The sequence below is a fragment of the Oenanthe melanoleuca genome, chromosome 24 (genome assembly GCF_029582105.1).
Source record: "Oenanthe melanoleuca isolate GR-GAL-2019-014 chromosome 24, OMel1.0, whole genome shotgun sequence".
NCBI classification, from domain to species: Eukaryota; Metazoa; Chordata; class Aves; order Passeriformes; family Muscicapidae; genus Oenanthe; species Oenanthe melanoleuca.
In genome coordinates, this window is record NC_079357.1 from 6,223,179 (window position 1) to 6,248,448 (window position 25,270).

Genomic DNA, 25,270 nt, shown 5'->3' on the forward strand with positions numbered 1-25,270 from the left:
GGGAATGGATTTCACAGGGAGCATGGGCTCCTTCTGTGGCAGGGCTAATCCACAAAAACACATGACCCAAGCATTTATTGTATCAGGTTTTTCTTATTTCCTCTTTTTTTCCCTTTGACATAATATTATAAATTTCAGGTGGAATTCCTCATTTTCAGACATTCCCTATTTCCTTACAGCTTAGCAGCTTTCCTACTCCAGCACTGATAGCAGCTCTGCCCAGGGGATGTGGAGATGGCTCTGCACAATCCCTGCTTTTAGGGGTCCTTCCCCTGTTTGCCAGAAGAAAAGCAAATGATCCACATTGCTTTTAGACTCCCTGGAGAGCCTAAACCAAGGAGTTTGTGTCAGGAAGACAGCAGCAATGCTGATGGGGTGGGAAATTGTTCTGATTCCTGGTCAAACTTTAAGGACTTTGGTCTTTGCCATGTCTGAGCAGTCCCACTGTGTGCCAGGAGGGAAATCCTGCCCCACACCCACTGCCACCTGCATTCTGTGACACCTGGGAGACACCTCCCCCCTTCCCACTCCCACCCAGCCTCTTCCCCACTGGTCCTTCTCTACCTTAGAGACCAAAAGCAAATTTGAAACTGACAGAAGTTTGAAATAAATTATTATTGCACACAAGTACATGGGAGTGAAGGTTTGCTCCCCATTTAACAATTAAATGGGTTTTCCAGACAGCACAATTCCACACAGACTCCAACAGCACCACAAAAAGCTGATACAGAGGGTTAGTACAGGAAATAGGAGAGGGAGTCAGTGCATGGTGGGACTTTTCCCCCTAAAAACACAGTTACACAGTTATTTAGCTTAGAGTGGTGCCCTGGAGCACTACACCACTGCACTCAGCCATGCACAGGAGCAATCCCTGCTTCCAGGAAGCTTCCACTCAGCTGTGGGAAACACTTCACAACATCAGCAAGTGGAGGGCTGCAGGCAGATCACAGCCAAAGCACCTGGAGAGGGAGAGCTGAGCACCCACCTGAGGCAGGTACTGCTCTTGACCTAACCTGACACAACTCTTTATTGAGATCAAATCTGGCTGCTCTCACCACCCACCCTTTAGAGGTGGCTGGAACCTTCTGCCAATCCCTTCTACAAATTCCTGCAGAAAAAAAGGGAACTTGCTGGGAATATGACACACTGAGCAAGCTTAAGTTCTTTTGTCAACTTTGTTTTACAAAAGCAGTTTTTCTAGTCTTAGTCCAGTGGAAATAAACTTTCAGCCCACCTGAATGCAGAAGTTTGTATCTGCCACCATTGTGCTCAATTTAATCCCAAAATCACAGTGAGGCAAAGAACTCACAGTAGAAAAAGAGCTGAGCTTTTTATTGGATTTGTTTTACCCTTAGCAACACGATGCAGAGAGGGGCTATTTGCTCCTGGGCACTTCACCTCAGCTGTAAGGCCCTGCTGCCATCTCCCAAGGAGAAAATGGGAATTTGAAGCCTGGCCAGTGAGAGCATGAGAAAGGGCTCAACCCCCTCATATCTGACTCAAGCAAGGGGTGCTGGAGAGTAAAACAATCATTTTGCAATTCAAACTCCTTAGGTCTGTTCCCAACTCCCACACTGCCCTGAGAGTGCACAGAAGTAAATCTCCTTTCTCTCTCTGTCCCAGCTCTTTGTATCCTGACACAGAGGGGGGTGTTGCTGCTGGGACAACCCCAAATCATTGCTGCACCAGCCCAGCAAAGCACCAGCTCCCAAACTGGCAGTAATCACAAATTATTTCCATCTGGAGGACTGAATGTTCAGTCATTTGCATAATTTCAGAGATGGGGGTTAAAAGCAGGGAGAATTTGGGCTTCCTGGCAAAGGAGAAGTGTCAGCTCATCCTTCCAGCACATCCAGTGTGTGTAGGGACTGGTTTAGACTTTTGCCCTCACCTGGAGCTGGCAATGCATCATTTGCACTCCATGATCCTTTTCAGCAAAGCCTCCTAATATTATCCCTAATCAATGACAGACCAATCCTGGAGCTCCAAAGCCACACAATTAATGAGGAAGCAGCAGCAAACAAGAACTCCAGGAACATGTGGGAAGCCACCAGGCACAACAGGGCTCTGCTGCATCACCTCTGGCTGATGGGGCCTTGGCCCCCTCCTGACAGCTGGGCGGGGAAATGGAAGCAGCAGGAAAAAGGAGGGAAACAGGACCTGGCAAAGACAAGGTGAAGCAGCTGCTCCAAGCAGACATTTAAGGATATATCTGAGTTCTGCTTCCCAAACTGCTGCTTGGCCATTTGGGATTATCCCAAAGCATTCTCCACCTGATCTGCTCTTAAACTACTTAACACACATCTCCCTTCTTCTCCAAGCAGGTGGCCAATCTAACATCTCTGAAGCCTCCCTGCTGAGAAATGGCTCCAATAGTGATGCAGAATTGATTTACTCCATGATACTGGATTCTGCCTGATCTTGGGATGTCCTTAGAGCTCCCTAAAAATCTATTTGCTTGCAGCAAAATGATCCCTCCCTGTATATTTTCACCCAAGAGAAGCAGAGAGCAGCTCTCACTGTTGTGTACCATTATGAAGCAGCTCCTTTGGGAAGAGCAGAACAGGCATGCTGGAGTTACAGTGCTTCTCTCCAGACTTGCCATGGTCTCTTCCAGCCTGGTGTTCCCTGGTTCTGAGATGAAACCATCTGGTGCTGCAGCACAGGCACTGCATGTGATCCTGCAAGGGTCAGGGAACACCTTCACCAGCCAAGTCCAGCACTGCTCAGTCTGTAATTCCCCAGAAAATGCACCAAAGCAGGTCAGCAAACTGCTCTGTTGGTGCATGTCCTGAGTCCTTCTCTACTCCCAGGAACCTGACTGCTGAGCAGTATTAAATGCTCACAAAACCACTCAAGTCTTGGATGACCTGGAGAAGCAGCCCCAAATCCATGTTCCATGAGCTGAGCAGCTTTCCAGAGCTCTGCACAGAGCTGCTGCAGCAGCAGGCACAGCAAAGCAAAGCCCAGGGACACAGCCATCAACAGCAGGGCTCAGCAGGGCTCCCAGCCCTCTGCTGGGGTCTGACCCACTGGCTGTGCCTGACCCACATCCAGGATTCCCTGGGCTCAAGGTACTCATTCCTCTTCCAGGGCTTCCTGTCACAACCACCTTTGTGTGGGAGCTGGTTTCCCTGCTGTGTGACACATGGGTCAGCTCCTTTTGTCCTGTGCCCTCCAGGTGACTGTCCCAGGGACTAAAAGGTGACTCAGAAAGCACAATAGAAGCAAATCCTGAAGTCCAGCCAAGCTACCACTCCTCCCTAGCCTGAGGAGAGTTTCTTTCCCAGGATCACAGCTGCCTGCACCCTGCTATGGGATGGAGAAGTACAGCAGTGGCAGGGAGAAGCAGCTGATCTTTGTCCTTAAGGCAGGGCAGCACCTTTGAGCCCTGCTCTCATCTCCCAGGTTGGGCAGTTGGATGCTGAACTTCAGGACATCTCCACACTCCATCCTTTCCCCACGTTCCTTCTGTGACTGAGATGGTGCAGAGCAGGCCCAGACTGCTCAGACAGCAGGGACAGCACTGCACCTCCCTTCACCTGTCCTGCAGAAACATTCAGGAGCAAGATCCCAGCACACCAACTCAGTGCCAGGTGGGCCCTGAAGCCACAAAAGCAAATCTGCATTCTCTGCCTGTAGATGGTGCAGATGTTCAGAAGGGTTTGTGGTTCCTTCTCCAGCTGGTCAGGCTGGCTCATTCCAGGCTCTCCATCAGGTCAGCAATGGAACAGGTGCTGCACAGCATCTTCAGCCCCTCACACTGGGTTTGATTCACCATCCAAGTGAAACAGAGAAGCCTGGAAGCAGCTTCATTTAGCACTGGCTGGAGAAATTCCTTACAAGAAGTTCCCAGGCGTGTACAACAAAGGCTGAAAATCCAATCACTCCGTGCCTGTGGCTGCTTCTCTGCTCCCCTGCTGGGGCACCAGCCCTGGTTAAAGTGCTGGGACACCTTTGTTTGGACCACTGCAGGCACATGGTGTGGCAGCTGCAGCCTCAGGCTCCTTGTTAGAGCCCTTCAGAACCAGGAACTCCAGCAGAATGTCCAGGAGGCAGAACACCAGGTGCCTGGAATGGAGAAAAGACAAAGCTTAGGCTGGTCAGGGTGTGGGAGGCAAAGCTCAGCACAAGGAAGGAGTGTTCAATGCTCCAGGGGAGACAGGAACAATATCAGATCCCCAGGAGAAAAGTTTTCAGAGGTGGTTCAGCTTTTTTCACCTCCCCCAAACCAGTGGGTGTTGAAATTGCTGAGCAGCACAAACACAAATGCATCTTCTGGAGCAAAACATGTATTTAATAGGATCAGAGGATCACTGAAGACAGAAGAGACCTCTGAGATCATTGAGCTCAAGCTGTGCCCAATCCCCACCTGGTCAGCCAGCCCAGAGCACTAATTGCCATGCCCTGTTGTTCCCTGCACACCTCAGAAGATGGGGACTCCAACACCACCCTGGGCAGCCTTTTTCAAAGTTTAACAACCCCTTCAGTGAAGAAATACCTCCTGATGTCCAGTCTGACCCTCATTTCTCTGCTGTCCATCACCAAACCCTTGTCTTCCAGACTCAGAGCACTGGGAATACACAGAACACCCCCTAACACAGACCTGCAGCTCCTCCAGAACCAAACTAAACCAGGATTTGTCTTCCCTGACATCCACTAACTAAGCAGGCCAAACAACATCATTAACATGACTGGCTCAGTAATCTGCAGCCAGACTGAGGTCCTGGACATGTAGATGCCCCCTGATATTGTAAGTTTGGAACAAGAAGCTGAATGTGTTTGGTGCCAGGGGTGCTGGCAAAGCCCTGGGCATAGCTCTCAGAGCCCAGCAGGGCCAAGAACACCATCACATACCTGTTTATCACAGGCTGGCTCAGTGACTCCAGCACCAGGTTCCAGCTCATCTGACACTTACTGCTCCCAAGGATTTCTTGGATCATATCTGTAAGTGTTGGAGACAAAGCTTTAGGAACTGCCTATTCCCACAGGTCAGTCTTCTCCTGGTGGGTGCTGAATCAAATGGTGCTCTGAGGCTGGGACAGGAGGGAGTGCCAGGAGAGCATTCCTGGCTAGGAGGACACATACCAGCACTGCTTGTTCATTCCCAAGGGACAGTGAGGGCCCTTTACACATCAAGGAGTTAAAAGTTCAAACTGCATTCACATGGATTAGGCAGCAGCTGCTTTAATGCCAAAGGTCCCTGTGTCAAACTTCTAGAGAGGGAAATCCAGTGCAGCTGGGCTCAGGATTTCAGCCCAGTGGAAAAGCCACAGGCTTTGCATGGTGACTCTCCTCACCATGGACCCTGTGGCAGCAGGTGGGAGCAGAGCTGTGCTGGGCCCTGCCTGGTGAGGCAGCTCAGCAGCACTGTGAGCACTGAATCACAGCCTGGCTGCAGGCAGCAATGGCCCAGACACACATCCCTTCCCTCCCAGCTGGGCTGCTTCCCAAACCCTTACACAAACTATCCAGAACTGGAAAACTCTGGGTTTTGCTTGCAGGAAACCATCAAACCTCAAGGGTCATGAAGGTTTCCCAGTGCCTTGGCATGAGCAGCCTCCCTCTCTGCATTTAACCACATTTCCAGAGATTCCAGTGCACTGGAGTGTTCCCAGCCACTTTCCTATCCCCAGGGCAGCTGCCAAGTCTCTGGGACACACTCACTGGGCAGGATCCCCATCAGGCTCTGCAGGGCCTGCTCTGCTGTTGCCTTCTTCTGCTCCTCAGTCCTGGGGGGTTTAGGCACTGCTGGTAAAACTCCTCCAGGCCAGATGGATTCCTGCAGCAACTGGAGGTACTGGACCCAGCGCTGGGTGCAGGTCAGGGTGACCATCTGCACTTCCAGCCACCTGCAGGAACAGGGAGAGGGAGAAAGGTCAGGAGAAGTCTGGCTTGGGACCAAGTTGGGATATTTCCTCCCATCAAGAGCCCTGGAGGGGTAAATCAGCTTCCTTGGGCTTGTCAACATGCAGTTTTCATGTCTGTACACCCAAGCTTTTCACAGGTATTAATTAGCTGAGTTTTCCATGCACCAAAAGTGGGATATGTTCCCTGTGATACAGACAAATGGGAAAAGCAAAGGCCATAAAAAGCCCCATCACCCTGCTAATCACAGGAACCCAAGTGAATCAGTGGTCACTAAAGGAAGCCCAGCTCAGGGCCACACCACTGGCCTGAAGCTCCTAAGTTATCTAAAAGCATTATTTGAGAAAGAGCTGGAGGAGCTGGTGTTTAACTACAAACAACCCCCAGGAAGGACTGGAAGGACATGAGCCCTGTTCTGGCAGCCTCTGCTCTTCTCAGCAGTCCCACTGCTACCAGACAGTCAAGGATGTGTTTCCTGGAGACCAAAGCACGCTCCAAGGATGACAAGCCATGAATATCCTGCTGTCCATGCTGCCCTGCTGTCCAGTCCTGCTCCATCCACTGATGGCAAGCAATGAAATAACAGAATACCCCAACAGTTTGCTTTTGGGACCTTAAAGCTCATTCCACTCTGGGCAGATACCTTCTACTAGCCCAAGTTGCTCCAAGCTCCATCCAGCCTGGCCTTGGACACTTCCAAGGATGGGGCAGCCACAGCTTCTCCAGACACCCTGTGCCAGGGTCTCCCCACCCTCACAGCCAAGAATTTTTCTGTTCCCATCCAGAGTCAAACAGAAGTGCTGATGGTCCCTCCTGCTGTGCCCTTTCTACAGTAACCACCTGCAAATCCCAAAATCCTGCTCCACAAAAGGGCTCAGAGGTGTCTGCAGCTGCACTGGGATGTGTCTCCACCAACTGAGGGCTGGCCAGGCAGTTTCTAAATGATGAACCCTCTTGCCCAGATGTGCAATCCTTCCCATGTCACAGCACAAGGCACAGCCATCAGGCAGAACTGCCCAAAACCTTTCCCCTCAGCATTAGGAGAGGCTGTGGCTGAATCCCACAGAATGGTTCCCTGGCTCAGCAGGACTCAGGGTGCAGCACTGATGGCAGGAGGCTCCAAGCAAAGCTGGGAGTGTCAGAACAGCACTGGGGTAGGGAAAGGCTTGTGATTTGGCCAGTTCCTCAAGAGTCCCAGAGGACAGGAGTCAGCCAGCAGGGCCAGGAGACCCACTCCTCTTGGCAGCTGCTGCTCATGCTTGCAATTCTGTCACCACTACGCCCCGGCAGCTCCGAGTACATCCAAGAGCCCTGCCAAGGCAAACTTTATTTAACCTGCACTCTGCCAGACTGTCTGCATTCTTCCTGGGCCAGGCACTGGGGCCAGGGCTGTCCTTCCCCACACAGCTGGGAGTGGGGAAGAGCAACACCCAAAGGGAAAGGGCAAAGGAAGCAGGCTGGCATCATGTGAGACAGGGCTGTGGTGTGAGCAGGAAATGAGGTGCAAATAGCAACTCTTGAGGGATGCCTAGGAAATGCCAGCTGGAAAGCAAAGGACATTAAAACACCTGAAAAGGAGTCTTGGTGCAGTGGCAAGGCCTGGAATGTCCCAGAGCAAGGGTGATGTTACCAGCCCTGGAAATGGAGAAGCACATCCTTCCTGCTCAGCATCACCATGGACACAGTCTGGATGCTGCTACAAGATAATGCCAGAGGTGCAAACCTGTCTAGAAGAGAAAATGTCACATCCCAGTCCTGCTTGGGAAAAGGCTATTGGAAATAAAATTAAAAGGGTTTTAATCTCCAACAATCAGCAGATCTTAACACTCTGGATCATGGTAAACCCTCCAGCTATTCCCAAGCAAATTAAAGTGTTAAACTGTGACTTCTCTAGGGGCAAGAGTTTTCATTAACACGGTTTTCATTAACATGGTTTTTCATTAACATGATTTCTTACACAACTCCTAGCTGAGAAAACATTTGACAAGTAACAGAATTTCAGAGACTTGGGGCAGAGCTGCAGAGTCAACCCTGCACCAAGGGGGATCAGACTGAACATTGACTCCCAACTCATTACAGCAATAGCCACTTTCCAGCCTTTAAAAGGTTGCAGAAAGCAAAGAACAAGTTTTTTGGTTTTTTTTTTTTTCCTTAGAGACATTCCTAAAATAGCAAAAAAATCAAGCAAATAGTGAGAGAAAGTTGAACCTACAGAGGACAGCACACATTTCCAGACAGCTCAAGAGCAAGCTGACAACTGACAAATGCTGGAAGACCCCACACAACCAACCTCCTGTTTCCAGTTCATGTACGTCCCTAAAAACCAGAATTAGGCAACAAGGCCCCCAGGTAACACCTCCAAATGTGATCACATGTGCACATCCTGTGAGCAGGCGAGTGCCTGCAGGTCCTGATTCCCAGTTGTGAAACACCACTGATGGATTTTCTTCCTCAGGCTGGCAGCTTTGGGAAGCAGAGGGCAGGATCTGGGAATAGCTCCATGGGTCTTGCACAGCTCCTGAGAAGAGGCCAACTTGCCCCATTACATGGTGCTCACACAGCTGGGGAAGGAGCAGCCAAACCCACACAGTTCACAAGAAGTCAAGGAACTGAACAGGGAAAGGGCCAAGAAAGGAGAAACCAAAGGCAGGTGCAGATGGAACACAGACTAAAGCTCCTCTGCTTGCTCTGGGCTCCCTTCTGCCAGTGTGTCCCTGTGTGGAGCCATTCCAAAGGCACTGGGAGCAGGAGAACTGTCAAGACTGGTCCATGTGGCTCTAAATCCACTCTGGGAGAACAGCTGAGGCTCCAATGGAAAATCTCAGAGCACTGTGACCTGACATGAAGTTTTCCTCCCTCCTCTCAACCAGAGTCAACCATCAACACCCATTTTGGGGAATCACATTCCATTCCAACACACACAGAGGCTGCACCAGCAGCATTCAAACTGTGAGGAGCAAAGTAATTCACAGAATCACAGAATATCCTGAACTGGAAGGGACCCACAAGCAATGTCAAGTCCAACTTCTGGCCCTGCACAGGAGATCCCAAAAATGTCCCCTCAACTCCCACAGCTGTAGTTGCAACTCAAGAGTCACACCAACTTTATTGAGAATTCCTACCTGAGTAAACCCCAGAAAATGGCAAACTGACCTTTCCATTATGCAGACTTGCTGCACCAGGAGCAGGATTAACACCTCAAGAACTTCAAATATCTGCTGGTTCAAGTCTGACCTTCACCAGCAGGTCACAGATGATTTTTTGTGCTATTAAAGCCTAAGTATTTGAGATTCATGTGCCACATTGAAAGCACACACACATTGCTCCCAGGTAGAAATAAATCCACCAAGAAACATAAATAGACCTCTCTTATTTTTTTTTATTTTTGGATGGCTGATGAGTTACTATTTTCATTCTGCTATTTCATGAAGAAACAGCCTTATTAAGAAAGAAAAAAATAAACCCATCACAGAACCATCTCCTCACACTTCAGCTGAGACCAGAAATAGATAAAGTGATCTCCTGAGCTCAGAATGCTTTGGTTGTGCCCAATGCAAAGAGCCAGACTGCAAAGGCTACTGAGGCCTGCAGGATAATCTGGGGGGGCATAACTTGCCCATGCTGTAAGGTACCTCTGTTTGAAACAGCTGCTGGTGGAGGAATGAAATAGCTGCTAAAAAAGAGCCAAATGAAGGCCATGGTTTAAGCTGGAACTCCAAGGTCAGCTGAAGGGGTCCATGATGATAAGAAGGCCCTGGGAATGAAAAACAAGGGCTGGGGGTGCAAACCTTGGCCTTCCTTGGGCTCCTAGAAACAACAAGGGCTGCTAGGAGGGAGGAAAGGCAGGCTGAGAGTCAGGAACAGGTAAATGGGCTTGGTTTTACCTGGCTGGATCCACTCACTTCACTGAACTATCCAGAGAGCTCAGCTCAGCAAGTAAAGCCTGGACAGGCTGGATTTGCTTCATCTGGACATTAAAGATGTACTAAGAATGAACAAAGAGATGTAATAACTCTCCAGATTTACAATCACCTGCCAGAAGGGGGTAAAGCTCTGCTCTTCTTGTCCATCAAGGTGAGGATAAGAACTGAGATCACTTCAGCTAAAAAACAATCAAGTTAAATATGCTGATTGTAATTGAAATCTGAAGCAATAGCAATTGTGATTTTCTCAAACCCAGGGGTTTTGAGGATTTAGATAAACATAAACTGAAGGCCAGGCTAGAAGATGACAAAGAGGAGAAAGCCTCTCTGTTTTAGCTGTATAAATACAAACAGCTCTACAAATATCCATGAACTAGCATGTCCAGCTCTACATTGACTGCTGCCCATCCCAGAACATGGCCCCCTTCCCCAAGGAATGGGGAAAATCCCCAAGTGTGGATATCCAGAAGCTCCAAAAAAAAGCCTGTGGGACCAATCTAGTGAAAAGGACTGAAGAAAAAAAACAACATCTGGAAAACACAAGGCATTCAAACATGACTCTGAAATTAAGAAAGTCTGGTGTGGGACCATCCCTGCCTTACCAGTTCTTGTTCCCCAAATTCCTCCTCAGATAATGCACAAGATTATCCTTAACTCAAGAGCTCAAGAGGAGCAACATTTCAATGCTTTGACTGCAAAACCTTTCTGAGGAAACCTTGCAAAAATGAAGCAACAGCTGCAGTGGGCACATCAAGAATTGAAATTACAAATGGAGAGTTTCTGCCCTGAGGCTCAGCTTTCAGCACCTGCTACCTGAGCCTAAATCCACCTTCTCCACACAGCAGAAGCATGTGCAGCACACTCAGCTCAGCATCTTCAAAGCAACCCCACACTTGTCTAGGCCATGGGCAAACCCTGGGCTGAGGAAGGAAAGAAAAAAAAAAACCAAAAACCTTCCATAAATCAGAGGACACAAAGCATCCTGAGGCCTTTTAAACTAAATTCTTCTACTTGAAATGTTCCTCCCCTGCTGCCCTGTGAATGTTTAGAGTTGCAAACAACCTGTCCTGGGCCTGGCTAGGAAAATCCTGGGCAGAGGGATTTTCCTACATGCTTGACCCTGGGAGATGTGGGTGTGCAGGACATCTTACTGTGGGATAGAGAGGAAGAAAAAGAAATAATTCTCTTCTGTGGGCATAATTCATCCCTGCAGGGAGGAAACCAGCCCTTGGTGCTGGGATTTCTGTGCCATTTTATGTGTTGCTCCCTCCTAACACACCTGCTGCAAGAAGAAATCAGGGAAACTCACAGGACTCCAAGGTCTTCACCCTGCAGTGAATTAACCAAATTGCTTGGATTTTGCTTTTCCCAACCTAGATCTTCCTGTGATGCCTTGGGGCTCAGGAAAGGGGGAAAGGTACGTGATTAAAATATCCGTCCCCAAACCTCCTTGATTTTTCTCAAAGCATCCTGGCTTTTGATAACATCTTCTTCAAGTATTTATTGAGCCAATTAAGCTCTCAGTGGTGCCCCAGGGAGAGGCCAGGCTGTTCCAAGGCCCTGCTTGGAACAATTGCTTCATTAGCCCACTTCAGAATCCAAATGCATAAATCCACTATTAACCCTTCTAAAACCAGGGAAAACTAAAACCAACAAGCAGACATTACTTCCACTCAATCCTTTTCTTCTTTTTTCCATTTGAAATAGGAAGTTGTTGAGCTTTTTCAAATCCAGGAAGAAAGTTGGCATGTGCAACTGTTGAAACAGAATCAGAGTTAAAATAATGTTGCAATTATTATCAAAGCATGGAGGGCTGGCTTCATTCTAGCGGCTGTTTTTGGAAGAATGCTGCTTCTAGAAGAGGGAAAAAAATTTTGTTTGGGACAGAGATTCAAAGCCAGATCCAAAATTTCCAGGTGCTTGGAGACAACTGAATTGAGGCCCATTTCCAAGCTGATTTTATTTACTTTACATGTACACACGAAGACACACAGAGTCCTGAAATCTCTTTTCCTGACATACCACAGGCTGCAGCTCCTGCTGCTCCTCACAGCTACAGCACAAACAGCCAGACCCAGAAATGAGATGCCATGGGCTTGGTTCTTGGTTCCCCTAATGCCCAACTCTGGTGCTGCTTCTAGGGGTTTTTTTAGGGACAGGGACTTTGCTGCCAGCACAGCCCCTTGGTGTGCAGCTCATCAACCACACCCAAATCCACTCCCCAGGTAACCAATCAGGAGAATGAGTGGATTTGGATGCACTGCATTTCTGCCTGGTTGTTTCTGCCAGCAAAACTCAGAGGCACTGCCTGAGGCTGGAGTGGTACTGCCAGCCAAAGGGAAGTGGGAGCTCTGTCTCAGCTGTCAGACACAGCCCCTCCATGGCTCAGGGCTGGCAGAACTCCCTGCCCATGCTCCCATCACTGCCAGCCCAGGGGTGCTTGGCTGCTCCAGGTTTACTCAGGGACACTGAAGAGGGTCACCACTCCTTGCTGGTGGCACTTTCCAGTCAAGAGGATCAAGGTGGCTGCCAAGGGTCATTGAGCCAGTTCTGTTGGCACAGAGATCAAAGAAAACCAAAGAGAAAATCAGAAAAAAGCACCCAGCCAGCAGCTCTCTGAAGCTCTACACCTCCTTGACTTATAAGTGCCTGTGACTTTCAGTCTGACAGCAACACACCAGAAGAGCCCAACACCAAGGTGGCAGCAGGAACTTGCAAGAACCAGCTCTCAAAAGCATGATGGTCACCTGCAATCAGTCTCAAAGCATCCCTGACTCTCCATCTATAGCTCACACAGACTGGAATATCACCTCCTCCAATCTTCCAGTTTGGCCAAGGGATGAGGGGACATGGACAAAACCTGGAGGAGGATGGGAATGACCCAGAGCAAACAGCAAGCCAAGCAGTGCTGAGCTCGTGGGTAAGGCAGGGATGATTTACATTTATCTTAACTCATGTTCAGTGGAACAGAACACCAGCAAAGCAGCTCCACATGCTCCTTTCAGGGACTGGCCCTTCTGAGCCCTGCACAGGTTCCAGGTGTGCTGAGACACCTTCCCCCCCACCCAGTGCTTTGTGGCCATGGCTCTGTTGTGCTGCATGGGAAGGAGCCAGGAAAAGCTTAGACCAGGATCTGCCCCTCAAATACTCCCAGCTCCATCCTTGGGATGCTAGCACTCTGCTGGGGCTCCCCTCTGGAAGGAGAAGCAGAGGTGGTGGCTGTCACCTGGCCCCAGCACTGTTCCCAGCTCTGCAGGGCACTGGCAGACCCCAGACCTGTGGCCACCGTGGGGACAACTGAGGGCAGGGTGTGGGGTCACAGCACGGCGTGGTTGGCGTGCTTGCTGAGTATTTTTAACACCTCTTTGACTCACAAGGCTCTAAAAAGCACCCAGATTCTCCTAATGCCTCTTAGCCCTCCCACCACACACCAGAGCCCGGAATAGCCCCAATTCCTCCCCTCTGCCAGCAGGTTCCTGCCGAGTCTCCCGGGGGAAGAGGAGCCGATCCTGCAGCCCGCGGGAGGGATCAGGGCAGGGGCGGAGCGGCTTTGTTTACAGGCACGGCCCCGGCTCGCAGAGAGGCTGCTGGAAGCAATCCTGGCCAGGGTCATTCCCACTCGCAGCCCCTCCGCCCCCCCTGCGGCCGCCTCTCCTTTCAGCTCCAAAAAAGGATCACTCCCTGTTACATAATGGGATGAGCGCGGCGCGGCCCCGGCTCGCACACGCGGCCGCCCTCTATCAACAATCCCTTTTTCGGTCATGGAGCCTTCCTCTCCCGCTGCCACCAGCCACCCTGCCAGGGGGAACGGATGGGGCCGGCCTCCAGCTGCCCCAGCTGGGGAGAAGGGGCAAGGAGGAGCGTGCTGGGATGCTCCTTGCAGGGAACAGGGAAGGGAGGCACCACAATCGGTAACAGTGGTCACAGCAATCATCCGATGGCACTGCCAGCCCCTCCAACAAGAGGGGGACTGGCTCTTGGGAAAAACTGGATCTCGTTCTTGGTGTGAGTTTTGTTGGTTTGTGGTCATTTCACAGAATCATCACCTTGTAGCTGCAAGAAGGCAGCAGAAGCAGCACCTACTCTCCAAATACAAGCTGGCAGAGGAGTATTCAAGAGCAGCCCCTCCAAAACACTGCCAGGACACATTTTCATCCCCTGCCATCTAACCCAGCCACTGACAGAACAGGGAGGGATTTAATCTCTTGAAGGGATGGTGCCCACTCATACTTTGTGACCAGCAATGGTTGAAGACACAACGCAACTCCATCTGCTGTCCCACGTTTGACTGCCTGTTCTCAGCAGCAATGCCTTGAATAGCAGATGCTCCCAGAAGAGTTCCTGGTACTTTCCCCATCTGTACACAGCACCAGCCAGAACAGCAGTACCAAGTCTGGCTGAGCAGTGATCAAGTTGTAAATACTTAAATGGAAGAGGAATGTCACCAAATCCACACTGTGTCCCTGGACAGGCAGGTCTGAGCTAGAGACCTTCTGGTCTGCTCAGGACAGCAGTGACCACTGGGCCAGGAATGTGTACAAGTCTCAGGGACAGGGTGAATGGCAAACAGCAGGAAGGCTCCCCATTCCCAGCTCTCCTCCCCTGTGGTGGTAACTACAGGCAGCAGAAATGGGAGGAAAATGTTCCCTGCAGCAATCCAGGTGCAACACCATTGTCCTGGTGACAGGTCAGTCCCCACTATGCAGCTCTTCCCCTGTCCCCTGGGGTTCCTGATTGTCCCAGAACAAGAGCAGAGCCAGCCTCAACATGTGGATTTCAGCAGGGTTTCAGGGTTTGTTCAAGAGGTTGTGGTTGCACCCTGAACTGATGGGGACACCCAGGGCTTCCCCACATCACCCCCAGCCAATCTCTGCCTGCAGCACAAGTGGGTTCACTCTGACCAGTTCAAGTGGAGCAGCTACAAACACATTCCTCCTCACTCTAATCCAGCAGCACAACTCAGGGAGCTCCTCACCTTGCAGAGCCAGGATGTGCTGTGGGTATCCCAGCTGCTCTAGTGGAAAATGCCAATACCACGTGTGGGTGCTGCAGGCTCCCTGGGTGACCAGGACACAGCTTTTTAGGAGGTGATGATGTGCCTATTGAAGCTCTCATACCTCTGTGCTTACACACAGGGATTGGGTTGCAGCTTGTTCCCAATAGAGCAGAGCCCATTCTGGAGAAGTGGGAGCAGCCCCCACCTCCTGCCACTGAAGGACCAGACCAGGACTGAAGACAGCAGTCCCTGACCTCAAAGCACTTTGGCAATCTCTGCTGAGGGCAGCTTAAGTTACCAGCTGGGTTATAATGAGCTGCCCTGCACATTCTGATGCTGGCTTTGGATGCCTGTGGGAGAAGAAAGGGAGCAGCAGCAGGAAAAGCACTGCTTCAAGCCCTTCAGGGAAGGCTTTCCTTCTGCTCTAAAAAACCACATCTCCAGCTAGTGATAGTCACCAACCTACACCAAAAACCAGGAATTCTCTGTTTGTGTGTCTTGGCTTTGAGCCTTACCACCCAGAGGCACTGGCCCCAGGAAAGCTTGGCAAGTCCATCCCAGCTGGAAAGGAAGCCTGTCCCTACTCCATGTGTGGGTCCCTGCCCCAGGCACAGGCAGAGCAGAGGGGTGCAGCAGTGAGAGCAGAGACCACACTCCGAGCTGTCACTGACAAGTCTCTGCTCCCTGGGCCTGTTTATTCTACTTCTGCACAAGGAACAAGCTGAAGCCCTGGGCAGCAGGAGACCAGGAGACCAAACTTCCCTGGAGAGCCACAGAGCTGGGCACTGCTGCCCTTGCATGAGCCAAGACTCCCACTTCCAGGGCTGGATCTTCCCTTTCCCTGATGTCAAGGGACAGGAGGCTGCCCATCAGAACTGTACCACTGCTGACAGAGAAAACAGTTCCTAGTGCAGATCTCCAAGGTGTTTGCTGCACATTCATGGAGCACCTGCTTTACAGAACCTTGCTGGTTGATGCACACACAGCATTTATCTGCGTTCAGGCACAAGCTCCACCTCCAGCTGTGACTCCAAAGGGAATGCCTCTCACAGAGCAGCCAGCTTGCTCACTCTGGCCTTACCTTTGAACAAGGGTCCCAAAGAGCAGGTTAAAGACTTTCTGGATGTTCTCTGTGCACAGCCAGCTCCAGTGATCCACCAGCACCAGACGAAGCACGTCCAGGGCCAGGTCAGCCAAAGCTGTCTCGGAGTCTGCCAGGAGGAAGAGGAGGGGCACATGAAGAAGCCACCTCAGGGCAAATCTGGTGAAAAGCATCATCCCAAACTCATTCTTTTCTCCCCAACCTGGCCCTTCATGCACACACAGACAACCTGCTGCAGCCCAGACAGCCTGGGACCCTGCCCTCCCCACTCTGACTTCCAGCTCATGCAGGCAGCCCCAGTCTCCCCCCACCAAGGGCTGCACCAAGGCTCAGTTCCCTCTCAATTAAACAGGGAGATTATCAAATCCCAGTCCACACACAGGAACAGCCATGTGCCCAAAACAGGTGACAAAGCAGGTGCTGACTGCAGCCAGGAAGAGGTGCACTGCTGAGGACTATTATCCTGGTCTTGCCCATTCCTTTCCCTTCCAGCAGCTTTCCAGACTCCAGGCTCTGTTGGTGGCTGCAGGCTGCCATCGTGTGGCAGATCCCAGTCTTGGCAGGAAGGGAGATGAACCACATCTGGGTAAACCAGATCTACCAGTTAAAACACAAACCCACACACCTACCCAAATATCTCTGCTGTCACAGACCTGGGACACCAAACCTCCCTCTGATCCTCAGGAGGATGTCAGAGCCTTCAGCAAAAACAGTTTCTACTTGCTAAGGAATTATTTTCATGCTGTTTGGCACTGAGGAGTTGTGCTGAACAAGCTCATTGATGTGCCCAAAGCTGCCCCAGTCAGTCACTCCCAGGCCACCACCCTGACCTGAGGCTGCTGCCTTGCTCTGCTGTCCAGGTGAGATCCTGTGCAGCAGCTTTCCCTCATTTGGTTCCCCTCATGCCTTGTCTTCCAACCCCTCTGTCTACAGAGACAATTTACACTGACAATTTACTACTGGAAATAAAGGGAAGAGGGATTCTGGACCCCACACCTCTACTTCCCTCCTCTTTCTAAAAGCTGGCCTAATTAATTCCAGGATTTCATTTGCAAAAGACAGGGCACTTGGCACCTCTTGCTCTGGGCCATGCATAAGTTACTCCCCATTTGCTTTGCCCCCTGAGACTTGACTTCCAGTGCAGAGTCTGGAGCAGACTGTTCAGCTTCCCCATAACCTCACACAGAGAGCATCCTCAGCAAGCTGTTTATTCCCACAGCATCCAAATCCTCTTCCTCAGAGAGCTGCTGGCCAACCACTTCCCAGAAGTCACTCCATGAGCAGATAGGGACATGGCTTTGCCTTTTTATCCAGACGTTTGTTCCCCTCACCCTGCCAGCCCAGCCTGAAGCATCCCAGACCTGCAAGCGTTTGAGATCACTGACATTCCATTTCCCTCAGAGTTCAGCTAACTTGGCCTGCTCTGTGCAGAACCCTGGCCTCCAATTCCAGTCCTTCTTCCCCAAAACCACGGGCATGTGTTCCAAGATTACAGGCAAAGCTGGTAGCACAGGCTGGGTTTCAGAACACCAGGCCTATCCTGTCACAAACACGTGCTTTCAGTCAGAGCTTGCCAAACTTGAACCACTGGAGAGAAGTTTTTGGGAAGTTCCAGCTGATACAGCTCAGCTATTCCAAGAAAAAGATTGGAGAACATATTTTTGTACATATTCAAGATAATCTTGTAACTGTTCTGGGGCATGTGCTTCAGAGGAGGGTTCTAGAATCAGAAAGGGAATGTAATTCCTTGAACTGAGATTACATTTGTGCTATTCTCATCAAATCTATCTAAACTTAATCTCAAAATATCTCTTTATAGTGTATGGACATATCATGGCTAACTGAAAACTACCAGGAAATTGTAATTTGGCCAATTTTTAGTTTGCAAGAGCTTGATTTTAGAACACTGCCAGTTTAAGCAGCAAAGAAATTTCTTTGTGCAGTGACTGTGCTGAGTACACCAATGTGAAGAACTGCAGTGACACAACTGAGCCAAAACCCAATCTGCTCCCACCAGCAACAATGTCCAGAGCAATCACCAAAACCTCATCTGCTTTCCCTTCAATCAAGATGCAACAGGCAGGAGAGCAGTCCCTGAAGACTTTTCAAGCTGAACCTGCAGATGCCAGAGCTGTTGTGGCACCAAGAGAGAGAAATTCAAGCACTAAGAGAGGGGTAGAGCTCACCAGAGTCAGTGTCTGGATGTGCTCCCTGCTCCAGTGTGCTCAGCCCATCCATTTCTTCCTGCACAGAGATGTCCTTGGCTTCTCTGCCTCCCTGGCCTTCAGGAGCTTTGCTGGGGACTGCTTCCAGCAGCTTCTCCTGCTTCTGGATGAAGGATTCCATAGCAGCCAGGGACAGGGTGCCAGACACCTACAAAAGTGTGTTAGTGCCACAGAGCCTGGGCTCTGCAGTGCCCAGACAGCTCCCAGCCCCTGGTGTGCTCCCAGGTGTAGCCAACAGCACAATTAGGGCTGCTTGTCCTTCTGCAAAGAGCTGGCATGTGGCAACAAGGCTGCAGCAGCTACAAGCCAGGTGGATGTTGATAATTCTCAAACAGGGCAGTGATTGGGGTTGTGAAGGGATTACAAGAGGATGTGAACTTACAGCACTGCCCTCCCTGATGGAGTACACGATCCTGTCATGAGCTTCACTCACACTCAGCACTGGAGTGATTTTACTGGATGAGAACCTCAGCCTGGACCTGAGAAGCAGAGCCATGGCACAGTCAGTTTTCTCTGCAAGCTGTGAGTTTTCCAGCATCAGCCAAGCCCCACAACTTGTTACTGCTGTCCACATCAAGCTAAGAAATCTGATTAGACCTGAAGTGGTTAAAAAAAAGCATCTGCCCCCAGGATAACTTAGAGATGGCAGTGAAACCACACAGCAAAAATATTAAAGCACTTTTCCTCATGTACACCTGAGCTGGGAGAAGCTCTTCCAGCATTCCATGGGGAGGTGTTACACAGAAGCTGATAGGGAGATGTAGGCAGATGTCAGCAAGGTGTGAGCACTGCAGCACACAGAGGCAAGTGTTCAGAAAAGCCTCTGAGATGAAATACACTCAGCAGGATTGTGAAATCCAATTATAAACACAAAAAGGAGGATATGAAAGCACAATGGGATTTTGGGACAAAATGTAAAAGAGCCTGTTTATCATTAAGGAATGTCCTTTTCAGCCAAAATTGTTCCAAACTTGTACTTTTTGTCTTTTTGTCCAAAGCAGTTTTGTCCAGCAAAACATCACTTTCTGGAAAGAAAAAGCCACACTTGTGCAGAAATCTTCCCTTCCTTGTTGAGGGAAGAATCACTGATGAGACAATCATACTGGGCACTGTCAGCAGCACCAACATTTGGCACTTGGTGAGGAACATACACGCAATGATCTTAAATATTACTCAGAAATAACTATTTAAATGTTTCCTGGGCAAGATCACTGTGTGGACAACACAGGAGAGGCAGAAGGGAACTTTCAGGTAGATAATTTACAGCTGTATTTTGCAATCACTCCCTGCATATATAAGCAATGCACATGTTAAGGCTAAAATACAATTCCCCAGGATCAATAGTGTCTCTGCTGGCAATTGCCACTTCCACCTTCTGTGAAAACCTGAGCATTCCTGGGAAACCCTTTAGCTAAACTGGAGCTCAGATAGCTGTGTTCAGCAAGGGAAGGAGAAAGCAGTTCAGCTGGAGTATGTAGAATTTACTACCCAACACATAAAGACCAAGTCAGTTTTTCCCCACCATGTTAATGCATTCATTCCTTGCTCTGCAAAGCTGAGCAAGCCCTTACTTGGTGGCTTTCTTCCCGTCTGTCTGGGATTTCCCATCCACTTCTGACTCACTCAGCTCCTCTGTGGGGCTCTGGGGCTCTGACCTGGGGAATGCTGTCTTCAAGGTGTCCACAATGGCATTGACAACGATCTGCAAAGACATTAATTACTGCCTTTAATTACTGGATTGACCCTTGTCACTTAAATATATTAGGAGTTTTGGCACTTCCACTGGATTTTCTATTAAATAAGTTCTTTAACATGAGCTCTGACCCCCCATAGTTTTATGGGTTTCTGGGCAAGCTGAGCCCAGTTAAAACAAAAGGGTTTTGGCTCCTAGGAGGCACTGAAGCCTAGGAAGCACCTCTGGGGACAGCAGAAAGGGCTCAGGTAAGCAGCTCCCCACTCTTCCCACCTTGTCTATCCTGGAGACAACGAAGGGCTTCTTGACAAAGGCGATCCTGGCATCGGTGTTGAGGGCCAGGAATTCCTGCACCTCCTCACTGTTTGCAATCTCAGGCACTGCACACAATTGCTGCAAGGACAGATGGAGATGTAGATCACTTCAGAGTCAAGCTCCCAGCCTGATCAGGTATTGTGGAACAGATATGCTGTGCTCCTCTATCTGCACAAAGCTGTCCTGAGCTCTGCTTTTAGCTCACAGACATCTCACCTTCAGGAAAGATTCCAGCAGACTTTTCCTGGCTTCCACTTTATCACTGTCCATGTTTCCAAATGGCAGATCAGGGAACAGTTTCTTTGGACCTTTGATGTCTATAAAGGAAACAAACCCACTGGCAAGCTTGAGAAAACTGCAAAATTACAGTAATCTTAATTTAAAAGACTTGCAGATCTTAAAATCTAAAAATTTCCAAGATTAAAAATTAAAATTTTAAAATCCTAAAACCTAAATACAGATTTTTGTCTTTACTAAAACCTGAATGCTCTAATGATTAAGGCTAGCCCCACACATTGCCTGGCATCAGCCTAAAGTAATACACAGATAGCAATGTTTCTATCCACTGTTATGGTGTAAAACTACAAAGCCAACTGTAGTGGAATGGGAACGAGAATGTTTTGAAATACTGGAATTTGATTCCAGAAGGGATAAATCATTCCTCCAGCCAGCTCTGCACAGAACAGTGGAGGATGTGGGCAGAAGACACAGCCCAGCTCCAGAGCTGCACAAGCAGAGCAGGAAACCCTCAGAGCAGAGGAACAGGAGACAAGAGGGAGAAGGAATTTTTTGGAGAGCTGCTGCAGGCACTGACTTTTGAGGAACTTGCGGAGCTCGGGCTTCTCCTCCAGCCGGGTCTGCAGGTTGAGGAACTCGCGGTAGCGGCGGTTGACGGTGTGATAGGCCACCTGCTGCAGGCTGCCCGCCGCCTCGCTCTCCAGGGCTGTCTCATACTGAGGAGGAAGGCAAAGGCATCCTGACACATCCTGACACTCCCTGCTGGCCCCTCAATCCCCAGGCCCCACCCAGCAACCCTCACATCAACCCAGGTGGGCAGGGGTGGCTGCCCGGGGAGCGCTCACCTTGACGGTGTAGAGGGTGTAGGGGTGGAAGCCGGTGCCGCTGTGCTCCCGGGCAGTGATGGTGCCGGTTATCCGCAGGTTCTGGATCACCACCGGCCCCTCGGGGCTGCTCAGGGGCTCGAAGCTGAATGTGCTCATGGAAGCTGTGGGGGAGGATGAGAGCAGGGGCAGGCTCTGCCCAGGCTCCGGGGGAAACTGTGCTGAGCCCTCTGCTGGCCCCAGATCTCTCCCCAGGCTGGAGGGTCTTGGTGAGGAGAATCTCCTGGGGACAGCTGGGCTTTCCTCCTCCTTCTCAGCTGCTGGCTCGATCTGGATGTCAGGGCAGGAGCTCAAAGCAGAGGTGGGAAGCAGCCCAGCATCCGAGCTGGGGCCAGGGCCTTGGTCCAGGTCCCCTGTGCCATCCTCCAAGGCAGGTGCTCCCTCTGGCACAGAGGAGTCCTGGGGGGGCTCATCAAGGAGCTCTCCAGCAGGGGAAGGAGCCAGCAGCTCCACATCCTGGCCCACGTCAGGCATGGGGGATTCCAGCTCCAAACCCTCACAGGGGAAGAGGGATCCCAGGGCTTGGGGGCGCAGGAAGGGTTCCTCTGCATGGCATGACCTGCTCACCTCCTCTCCGTCCTCTCCAGCAGCCCCTGCCTCTCTCCTGAGCCCCTCTGCAGCCCTCGGGGATGGGGGCAGCCTGGTGGGAGCTGCGTCCATCTGCACTGGGAAAGGCAAAGAATCCGGCACTGCGGGTGCAGGGTATGGCTTCCCACCCCGGGGCTTCTTGGAAAACGCCCCAATGAGCAGCAGGTTGATCCAGTCGGGATCAGACATCTTCCTGATGGCCGGCAGCAGCACGTTACAGGCCACCAGCTCCACCACAACAAAACGTCCCGTACGCGTTTCCAGGTGCGGCCACGGCACCAGCGCCCGCAGCAGCGTGTCCACAGCGGCCCGGGCACAGCCCACCTCGGCGGCGGGGCTCAGGAGAGCGGGGTGCGGCCCTGCCAGCCGGCTGTACTCCCTCCACAGCGTCCGGCCGCCCTGGGGCTCAGCGCTCAGGGCGTCCCGTGCCCGCAGGAAGCTCTGCAGGTGCTGCCCGCAGAGCAGCAGCAGGCGGCGGGCCAGCGCCCGCCGGTCCACGCGCCTCATCCGCCGCCTCAGCTCGGCCGCCAGCCCCAGCATGGCCCGCTCCACCTCGGCCTCGAACGCCGGCTCTCTGCTCACCGTGCGGTACCAGGAGGCCACGAAATCCCGCACCACTTTGCGGACGGTGCTGGCGATCTCCTTCTCCAGCCGGGCCTCGTCCGCAGCGCTGCCGGCCGGGGCGCGCAGGGAGCTGACGAAGCGCTCCAGCCGCAGGCGGCGGCCGCGGGGGCGCAGGGCCGGGGGGCCCAGCCAGCCCCCCAGCACGGCCAGCGCCCCGCACAGCAGCGCCAGCGCCCGCAGGTCCAGCAGCAGCTGCAGCGCCAGCAGCCAGCCCAGCGCCACCAGCAGCGCCAGCAGCGGGCGGCGGGACCCCGCGGGGCCCGGGGCCGGCATGGCAGGGGGAGCTGGCACAGCCGGGATGGGCGGGCAGGGCTCGAGGGCTCGGCAGAGCCGCCCAGACCGGCTCAAGCGCCCCGAAACCTCAGCGGGCACTGGAGCTCACACAGCCCAGCAGATCCGGACCCCTCCTGGGGCTCCTCAGCGGGCACTGGGCTGGGTCAGAACCCCCAGACCAGGACCTGCACTGGACAGCGGGGCTCCCACAGCCCAGCAGAACCGGGGCTGGGCCGGGTCAGAACCCCCAGACTGGCACTCTCAGCGGACAGCGGGGCTCACACAGCCCAGCAGAACCGGGACTGGGCCGGGTCAGAACCCCCAGACTGGCACTCTCAGCGGACAGCGGGGCTCACACAGCCCAGCAGAACCGGGACTGGGCCGGGTCAGAACCCCCAGACCAGGACCCGCCCCGGACAGCGGGGCTCACACAGCCCAGCAGAACCGGGGCTGGGCCGGGTCAGAACCCCCAGACTGGCACTCTCAGCGGACAGCGGGGCTCACACAGCCCAGCAGAACCGGGACCCCTGACTCGGTTCTGGGGCACAGCCTCCTGGATCCCCCAGCAGGGCCCGTTGGAGACCCGCACACCGCGCTCCTCATCAGGCACTGAGACCGACCAGAGCCCCCCCAGACCGGGCCCTCAGCGAGCGCTGGGGCTTGGCACAGCTCAGCCCCTTACCGGGCACCGACCGTGCTGCTCACCGGGCAGAGGCACGGATCCCGCCAAGCCCGGCCCCTCAGCGGGCACTGGGGCTCACAGAGCCCGGCAAACCGGGACGCTTGATGGGGTATCCAGAGATTCAACTGTACGGACCCTTCATTCAGCCCTCACCGCACGGACACCGGCACCGCCGGGCCCGACTCACCGCCCGGGCTCTCCGCCGGCACCGCCGCCACTTCCGCTTCCGGTGTGGGATCCCCACAGCGCCCCCCAGCGGGCCGGAGGTCTCACCGGGCTGCTCCTAACCCATTTTAGCTACAAAAATAAATAACTAAAGAACTGAATAACAAAATAACCAAATAACTAAACAACTAACTAAATAAATAATCATGATAATAATTCCTATTATATTTCATAAATTATATTAATTATATACAATTACTTGTATAATTTTTATAAGTGCTCGTAACCCATTTTAAGCTACAAAAATAACTAAATAACTAGCTCAATAAATAAGTAATAATGATAATAATTCCTATTGTATTTAATAGATAATATTAATTATATAAAATTACTTTTATATTTTTATAAGTAATAATATTATATTGATATTTCATTAGCTGATTATTATAATTAATAATTAATATTAATTTTCACAGCCCTGTGTGTGGCTATGGCTTTTGGGTTGTTGCTCAGTTCAAAAAATAAACTAAAAGTGGTTATAAGGTTACTCCTGCCTGTGGCAGTGGGTGTTAGGTGGGATTTGGGTGCTGGGATGGGAATCCTGAGGTGGGATTGCTCCTTTCTTGTGAAGAATTTTGTGAGAATGTAGAAGTTGCCCCAAATATGTCAGTTTTGAGAGTTCCTTTTAGTTTGTGTGAGTCCTACAAGAAGATAAGGCACCAAAGAAAACTGGCTTTAATCAAAGCCTTGTTTTTGAATCAAAATCTTTCTGCTTGAATATGAGTTTTCTTTTTTTTTTTTAACAAAACAAGGATGCTATTTTTAGGCTTTTAAATGGGCTCTTTGCTCCTGCATCCCATAGGAAGCAGAGGGGTGATGCACTCCTGCTCATCCAGGGCTGTTTGTGGTTTTGGAGCTGTCTGTGCTGTGCCCCTGCTCCTGGCTGGCTGATGGATATCCCAGGGAATTGGATTCCAAATAATCCCTCTGAATTCCCACAGACTCAGGGCAGCCCTTCACCATGCTGGGAGGTCCCTCAGGAAGGGTTTTAGAGAAGTTTGGGATATGCTGGGCAGGGTTTTCTCCCTCTCCATTCCCCTTTCACTCCAGGTGCTTTTCTGTTTGTGAAATGGCACTTTGCAGGACAATTTCAGAATATGATCAGTGATACTGATGAATGAAATTAATGATATTAATTAATGAAAGGTTAGGGTTAGCATCCTGAGATCCAGGTGTTGGTTTCTGACCTGTGTCTGTTTTGAGAGAAAAAAACCAAAGATCAGGGTTTTTTGTGAGCAGCCTTGTCTGTATGTCAGCACAGCAGAGCTGGAGGATGCTGAGCTGCCAGAGCCATGCCAACTCCTTTCAATCACAATTCCAGGGGTGACAAACTCCCTGTTCCCTCAGTGGCTTTTTTACTGTGGGTGGGAGAGACCCTTGGGCAGTTTAACTCTTCCTGTGGTGTGAGGGATCCATTAGGAGCTGTTGTTCCCAACTTGGGCTGGGAAGCGAGGCCAATTAAGGGTTTAATTTATAACAAGTGCAACCCAGGAGTCTGACAGCTTATTATGAGTGGAGAGAGGCAGAACAGAAGGAGCCAAGAGCCTCGGGAGCTCTGAACAAAGCAGCTCCTGGTAACCTGCAGCACGAGAGCTCTCCCCAGTCACTGCTATTTGGGGCTATCCCAAATCCCAT

The 25,270-nt window shown here is 51.2% G+C and overlaps 1 protein-coding gene across 1 annotated transcript; it reads right to left on the reverse strand.

Moving 5' to 3' along the window:
* Positions 1-590: 590 nt before the first annotated feature.
* Positions 591-23,605, reverse strand: SNX19 (sorting nexin 19). The gene is made up of 11 exons (XM_056509725.1): positions 21,205-23,605; positions 20,937-21,075; positions 20,339-20,439; positions 20,081-20,200; positions 19,686-19,816; positions 18,497-18,593; positions 18,076-18,262; positions 15,869-15,998; positions 5,668-5,852; positions 4,858-4,945; positions 591-4,071 (listed from the first exon to the last, which is right to left on the reverse strand). The coding sequence occupies exons 1-11, from the start codon at positions 22,726-22,728 to the stop codon at positions 3,939-3,941; spliced, it is 2,835 nt and encodes a 944-aa protein (XP_056365700.1). The 5' UTR covers positions 22,729-23,605; the 3' UTR covers positions 591-3,938.
* Positions 23,606-25,270: the final 1,665 nt, after the last annotated feature.